The sequence below is a fragment of the Crocodylus porosus genome, unplaced genomic scaffold (assembly GCF_001723895.1).
Source record: "Crocodylus porosus isolate Cpor-Errol unplaced genomic scaffold, CroPor_comp1, whole genome shotgun sequence".
NCBI lineage: Eukaryota > Metazoa > Chordata > Crocodylia > Crocodylidae > Crocodylus > Crocodylus porosus.
The window spans coordinates 7,355,718-7,363,938 of record NW_017728910.1 but is presented as its reverse complement, the minus strand read 5'-3'; the positions used below and the strand labels follow the sequence as shown (position 1 = coordinate 7,363,938).

At 38.7% G+C, this 8,221-nt stretch overlaps 1 protein-coding gene across 1 annotated transcript in view; it reads left to right on the top strand.

Moving 5' to 3' along the window:
• Window positions 1–8,221, top strand: part of IFT80 (intraflagellar transport 80) — a 139,812-nt gene that overhangs the window by 96,723 nt on the left and 34,868 nt on the right. Inside the window, exons 9-11 of the mRNA XM_019532664.1 lie at window positions 2,118–2,236; window positions 5,233–5,307; window positions 7,742–7,905. Of these exons, the coding sequence (XP_019388209.1) occupies window positions 2,118–2,236; window positions 5,233–5,307; window positions 7,742–7,905 (358 nt within the window). The remainder of the gene's footprint in view (window positions 1–2,117; window positions 2,237–5,232; window positions 5,308–7,741; window positions 7,906–8,221) is intronic.

Below are 8,221 nucleotides of genomic sequence, written 5' to 3'. Positions count from 1 at the left end.
AATGGAGTTCCCCAACCTGTAGGTATGGTGCCGGTTGTTCCTCCCCAGGTGCATCACTTTGCACTTGTCAGTGTTGAATCCTATCCTATTCTTATTCGCCCACCCCTGTAACCTGTCTAGGTCTGATTGCAGCCTATTCCTCCCTTCTAGCGTGTCCACATCCCCCCCACATCTTAGTGTCATCAGCAAAAATGACATTGTACATTATGACAGTGTTAAGACCACTGAAATACATTTCTTTACAAACTATTTATGAGTGCCCTCTTAAGTTTGGTAGTTACTGCATTAAGCCCTTAGTTTGTAGCTGATTGAAGAACTGTCAAAGTCCAAAATTAGCAGTAGCACAGTATCTAAAATACCTGGGATGAAGGATCACTGTCCTCAGTAAATTCATTATTTTCTATGTGAATCTTTAACCCAAAACATGACATTCTCTCAATTTCCTTAGGTTTTTCTCGCATCCAAACTTCCTTAGCTTCTTAGCAGGCCTATGATTAGTTGACCAGGACTTATACTGATGAGTTGTAAGTCCTACTCACTTTCATCTCTAGGAGAAAATATTTGAATCATGCTATAACTCTCTTATTGCTTTTTAATTCAGGATATTGTAGGCTTTTACCAAAAGATAACACACTGTTTGTACTAAATGAGATACTCAATCCTGACAGGCTGGAATCCATAATGAAAATAAATACATTCCAGATGCTTCTGATGATGATTCAAGCAGCCCGTTGTGGAAAATTATGGACTAATCTGCTTACAGGACAAGTTTCTTCCTATTTCTATTAATATTTTGAAAAATAAGCTTACATTCCCTATTTAAAGATTTTTGTATTATCTGATATAACTATTATAATTTTATCTTGTCTTGGATCTTACTAAACTTTCATCCAAACATCTTATCTTTTCTTGGATCTTACTAAACTTTTGGCCTCTGCCTTGTGGTAATGAGTTTCATGGACTAACTGTGCACTGTATTAAAAAAAATCTACCAAATGTATCGCCTTTCAGTTTCACTAAATAGCAACTTTTTCTAATTATCGGTAGGGCAATACAACTGGGCTATTGTTGAGATTTGATTGATACTTCTGAATTAATGTTCTGTCTTCAGCTGATTATAACTTTGCCAAACCGTAACCATTTGGGTTGCAGTTTTCCAATATATATATATATTGGGGTTAGGGGGTGGAATGTTCACCAAATACTTAAGCCATTTCTGAGAACTAAGGCAAATTACGTTGTTTTGTTCATATTAGAAATTCTGGTGATTGTTTCTTTAAGATGCTCTAGTCTCTCTGCACTTTGGCAGGGAAATGTCCTTGCCACATGTGTTTTGCCATATTTTAAGCTTGTTCTTTCTTGTTAATCACACGAGATGAATACGAATTTAACAGGTCTCGCACATTGCATCCTTACATGAGGGTAATAGAAAACTTCTTAAAGAAAATTTCACCAGATTTTTTTTATTATGGAAAATAAATGTATTCTTCCATTTTTGGAATGGCTGAATCTTTTGGTGGTAATCTTTCCCAGAAAATAGAAATTACCCCGAGGAAGACACCCATCATGGAAAATTTCAGCCCAAATGGTTAATGTTTGGCAAAGTTGTAAGTAGGTGAAAACAGTGTTATAATGCAAAATTTTGTGCCGAGCTTTATCTTCTTATCTGTAATATTGTGCATACATAAATAATACATTCTAACAGCATTTCAGCTGACTTTTTTCTTTTATTGAGATAGGTTGACCAAAACTATTTGTAGTGTTCCAGATGAGGGTATCATTTTAATTTGATAATCACATCTTCTAGGAAGACAGATATGCATTTTTTATAAACCAAGTATTTTAATATACAAAACAAATTAGCAAGTAAAAATTCATATTTAATATAATCTTTTTCTTTGAAAAACTATGTTGGTGTATTTAATTTAAGTTCAGAGGAGCTTTTATGTAACCATTCTTGTTTATTTTCCTATAAAACAGCTCATTCTTACATAATTATATTTTACTGCTAATGGCAGAAGAATAACAACCATTACATATAAAAATTAGTATAATGTTTAGTTTGTTTTTCTTTCAATAATTTTCATTTCATGTTACCATAAACTTCTCTTTGTTAGGTACGTAATGTTATTAATGATGCAATGGATTTACTAGAATTTCGTGACAGAGTCATCAAGGCCTCTCTGAACTATGGACATTTAGTTGTTTCAACGTCTCTTCAGTGTTACGTGTTTTCGTAAGTAATTTGAATTTGCGAAGTATCAACTGATCCTTCTAGAAATTTTAAGAATGCTGGAGTTTGATTTAAAACAGGGATGGCCAGCCTGTGGCATGTATGATGCAGATGGCACAGGCACCTTTTGTGTGTGGTATGGAGCAGATCAAGGATGAGACAGGCAGCACAGCAGCATATAGAGTACTTGCAACTGTTAACAAAAAAAACGGTGCCTTAATTTAAACTTGGCAAGTTCCTACTCTGAGTCCTGCACGTGCCCAGAAGAGGAAGTGCGTTACTTCAACCCGGCTTGCCCGATGTATGTAAAGATCAGGCACTTTAGTGGGGCTTTTTTGGTGCTTTTATCTAATAGCTGATTGAATCAGCTTTAGCTAAAACTGCCAAAAAGCCCTGCTGAAACCCCTGGTCTTTACAGATACTGCAGAGCTGGATTGAAGTAACGCACTGTTTCTTCCAGTAAAGCACATTTCTGGAGGGGTTTTGTGTTTTGGTTTTTTTAACATCTGCAAGCAGCCAGAGGGCAAAGCAGTTTGTCATATCTAAATTCGGAGTGGCCAGTTTAATTTTTTTGGCTATATGACTTGCTTGTATTGGTTACTGTTATGGTGACCACTCCTTTTGCTGCATAGACATAACTTCTTCTAGGGAGCCATCACTTCTGCTTTGCAGAATAGCTAGTAGATTCTCAAAGAATAAGATTTATTGAGCCATATATTGCCCTTTATAAGTAATCATGTCATGCCTACAATATATTTTACTAGTCAGGGATTTTGGAATCCGGAGCTTAGCCTTAGATGTTGCTTCCGTGCTCAGCAACATGATTACTGTTGAACCAACAGTCCGGAAATAAAGCATAAGCTACGGGATAGAAAAGGGTTCTGTCCTACCCACAGACCATCAGAGAGGAATTAGCCCATACTGTAGTAAGTGCTATAAAGTTAAGTTGTTACTACTTAGACAAGTTACTAGATATGCTATAGTGCAGGGGTCAGCAAACACCAGCATGCATGCCATACACAAAGGCATTCTGCTTGGTACATGTGCCTTGGGGCAGATGGTGAGAAAAGACCTGGGGCTGCACTGCCACAACAAGGATCAGGTTCCTTGCAGCTCCCCTACCATCTACCTAGAGGCACATGTACACCCACTGCCAGACAAGCTGGGCTGAGGCTCTGCAAACCCCAGTGGAGCTGCTTGCAGCCCCCCACCCCCTTCTCCCCCAGGCCTGCTGCGAGCAGCCCAGGTTCTGTGGCGGGCAGCAGGGGCTTCTCTGGAGCTCAGGCCAGCTGTGGCAGGCAGCTGGGAAGCTGCAATCAGCTGCATTGCGGTCTGTGGAGCTCTGGCTCAGCTTATTGCTGGTGGCAGGTGCATGTACACCTGGGGCAGATGGTGAGGGAGCAATGAGGAGTCTAATCCTTGTGGGAGCACAGCCCAGACCCCTTCTCTGCCATTTGTCTTGCAGCACACGTGCATCCACTACCAGCAACAATTTGGGTGGGGGCCCCGAGGACCCTGGTGCAGCTGCTTTCACCTCCCAGCCTCCTCAGGTGGCTTGGGCTCTGGGATGGCTCTTGCTGCTGTTCACAGAGCATGAGCTGCTCACAGCAGGGACGCTTGTCTGCAGAGTCCCAGTCCAGCTCATTGCCAATGGACACATGCGTGCCTTGGGGTAAAGTGGGGAAGAGGCCTGGGGTGTGCTGCCACAACAAAGATTGGGCCCCTTGCAGCTCTCCACCATCCGTCCCTGGCATGCCAATATCTTCCAAGCAGAGGTTGCAGGCATTTTTGGCACTGTCCAAAAACTTTGCTGACATTAAATACGTGCAAAAAATGTAACACTAGTGAGTTGTGTGAAGTTATCAAAGGCATAAGTGGTAGTTATGTGCTTATCTGTCAAGATTGATTTTTATACTTTTGACAATATATCCTTATAGATATTTTCTGACAGTATGTCTAAATGTATGATTTATGGGGAGGCTGCTGCCTGGGAGTGTGCCTTGGCTCTTATGCTGTAACTGTTATTCATGCATGATTCAATAGCAATACAAGTTAGCTAAATAACCCTAACTTTGACCATTAATGTAGCAGGATTAAACTTGAAGCAGTTTTGCTGAACGGATATTGCTACAGAATAATGAAGATGTAACAGTTGTATCATAACAGCTTGTATTGGTATCCTTTAATTAATGCTACAATTGTTAAATCTATCTGTATCAGTTCTGGCCGGCCTTTTGGCCCTGAGGCCCAAATAAATGTAGTATTGGTCCACAGGCTGGCCCCAACTCTGGATCAGGCCCTGCACCCACTGGATCCAGCCCCTTGTGCCCGAATCTAGCCGCATGCTGGCCAGTTCCCATAAACTGAGATTGGGGCCTGCCCAGGAGGGATCCAGCCCTGCTATCTAATGCTCAAGGCCATGTTACCCAGCACACACAGCTTCTTACTTGTCAGAATTTTGGCATCAGGGGAGCTCTAATGAACACTACCATCGCTCCCTGCTGCCAGATTCTCAGACTAGTGCACAGCTCCATGGACCAGATAACAAAGCTCTGCAGGCTCGATCTGGTCTGTGGCCCTAGTCTGTACCAGTGATTCTCAACCAGGGTGCAGCAGCACTGGGGTACCTTGAGATCCTTTCAGGGGTGTTGCAAAGTGCCACAATATTATACAATACTAGCACTTTATACAATACTAGCACTTTTAGGTGTGCAAATATAATTCACAAGATAGGCCGAGAGATTTCAAATTTCCATGATGTTAAAAGCATTCTGACCTGTTGTGGGTTTTGAGTTCTTTGCAGGAGAAGAATTGCTCTATTTATTTTCTATAGTCAAAAATCAAGTGAAAACTAATAACTGACATTTTCCAAAGGGTGCCTGGAGTCTTAGAAGGTTGAGAACCTCTGGTTGAAAAATCCTTTCTGTACTTACAAACATGTATTTTCTTTGTTATGCAGTTGGGTGTTTTAATGAATGCTAATTTTATTACTCTTGTAGTACAAAGAACTGGAATACTCCACTGATCTTTGACCTCAAAGAAGGAACAGTTAGTTTAATTCTACAGGCAGAAAGGTAGTTTATTTTTATAATGTTCAATATATTTAATATCAATTGTTTGTTAAAATGTATGTCCGTAAACAAACATAATTTGTGTGCGTGTGTGTGTGTGTGTGTGTGTGTGTGTGTGTGCGCGTCTTTAAAAACTGATAAAACATTAAGTAATGATAAGTAGTGTAGCAGGATTACATCATGTAAAAAAACAGGCCTTTTTCCTATGTAATATCTGATAAGCTTGCAGTACTAAGTGTCTTCAAACCTTACATCTGTGCTATATCATTATGCTAGTCTTCTGTTTACAATAAAAAGTAAATCTTCAGCTATATTTCACTGCCATCTGTTTTTGATTTTTTATATTGCTTTTTTTAAGTGCAACACATTTTATAGAAGTAATCTTCACTAAAAGTTGGCCCTCCACTTACTAACATTGTCAACTATGCTGAATAAAAAATATGCCATTTTATCTTTTGCCTTATTTTCATGTTCAATAAGAAGCTGCTTTTTCCAATTTTAAATGTTTATGCGAACGTCCTATTTGAAAACGATTCACCAGAGACCAGTTTTTGTTTGTAGCTCTGCAATATTGTTTAGTGGACAAAGTACAGGATTAGGGATCAAGAATTCCTGAAGTCTAATTTTAGTCTTGACTCTGCTTTGCTGTTTTCTTGGATAGGTAACTTAAACTCAGGTTTTGAAAAGTATGCAGTAGTTACAAGGGTGTTAGTTGTAGCTGTGTTGGTCTAAGGACATAGGCAGACAAGGTTTTTTGGGTAAATGTGGTATCTTTTATTAGACCAATTAAATAGTTGGGAAAATTTTTCTTGCAAGTTTGCAGGCACGAACATCCTTCTTCAGGTATAAAGAGATTCTGCTGGTGTTTTGTGTTCTCCTGGGTGGAATAGAAGGCAATATGCAAAATGGAGCTCTGTGAAAATGCAACTGTGTGGCAGTGAGGATCAGAGATGATGGGAGACAGTAGGTCTTGAGACAGGAAGGTGTGGGGGGAAATAGGGGGAATGTCAACCTGACGATAGAATGTAGCTAGTAAAATGTAGAGAGGTTACATGCAGTTATCAGATGGCAGGCAGGTATAATGTGCCATAACATCTATCAAAATTATCAAAAACAAAAATACCCAATTACCGGTGGGTACACACACCTCACAAGACAACCACGCTGTCTCCAGTCTCTCAGTTCTAATCCTCAAAGGGAATTTACAGAGCACCTTTTGTAAATAAACCTGCAAACTTCACTTTATAAATCTACTGCATACAAAAAATCATGTACTACATATAGACATTAGATTTATGGCACATTATAACCTGTCTGCCATCTGATAATCCCAGGTAACCTGATCCTTGCTGCCACGCATTTGCATTTTAACAGACCTGCATTTTGCATATTGCTTTCTATTCCACCCAGAACACAAAACACCAGCAGAGACTTCCTATGCCTGAAGAACGGTGTTTGTGCCCGCAAGCTTGCAAAGAACAATTTTCCAACTATTTAGTTGGTCTAATAAAAGATACCACATTCACCTTGCCTGTCCATGCTTTTAATTGTTGAATGACCGACTTTCAACACCTTTGACATCATTTTCAGAGCAGCTGCACTTTTATAACTCCATACATATTCAGTGAGTAGCCAGTATTTTTGAGGCTCTCATCCTTTGTTTAAAGTTATGTACTCAAAATTAGAAGCCACTTTTGAAAATTTGGGAGGAATTCAATCCAATGGCCTTTTAGCTTTCTATTTATGAATTCATGTATCTATATAGTATGGATAACACCATCTACCTAGCAGTAATTTTTATTTGGTATTTTATTATTAATACTAGCCCACAAATAGGAATATGGAAAGAAGCCATTCCTCTTTTGGGAGAAGGCATTTTAATAAATTGAGGTTAGACTCAATTAAAAAGGAACGTTTTCTAAATATCTGCATTCCATCTACCTTTCATGACAGTTCAGTCATGATGAAGAAATAGATACAGTGAGGTATAAAGAAGGCAGTTGCAACTTCTGAAGTGGTTTCTAATCTGTACATCCAGTAAGCTCACTGTGAGACTCCCAAGCTTCTATGTGCTGTTTTGTGTACAGGACTAAAGGTTTTAGCATCTTGAAACTACCTGTAAATGCATGCTTTATCTTCATGATGTGCAATTTAGGAGTATTAATTTATAGCAGATCCTTACTTAAAGAATCACAATAATAGATGTACCATAGCTTTATACTTATATTTGAAAAAAAAATGCTGCCATTAAAATTGAATTAGTCAGTATAGAATTCTGTTTTAGAATATTGAATTCCAAATGTAAAATTTATAAATATCTTAGTTTTCACACAACAGCAATTGTAGTATTTTGGAAAATTGTCTTACAATTACTGAAAATTTTACCAGCTTTCCATGAAAACAGGTAACTTATGATCATTGTTTGCTTGTTTTATAGGCATTTTCTTCTAATAGATGGTGGAGGGATCTATATATATTCCTATGATGGACGATTAATTTCATCTCCAAAATTTCCAGGAATGAGGACAGACATACTAAATGCGCAGAGTGTATCTCTGAGTAATGATACTCTAGTAATAAGAGACAAAGCTGATGAAAAAGGTATGTTTACAGTTCTAATTGTTTCTATTTGACTATCAAATTTACCTGAAAAGTTGTTGAAAAGCTAATAACTGGCTTTGCATTTGGTATCTTTCATTTGAGCTTAATGCAGATATATGTTAAAAATGAACAAATAACTATTTCCACATAAATTTTAAAGTAACCTTTTAAAAATATTACTGATTTTGTAATATTTGCTAACATGAGATCATTTCTTTATGGAGACCTCGTGAGGGGGCTGCGGGTGCTCGACCACCTGGGTGACAGCGATCATCGCCTGCTGGAATTCACCATCCAGCGCAAGGTGGCAAAGGCA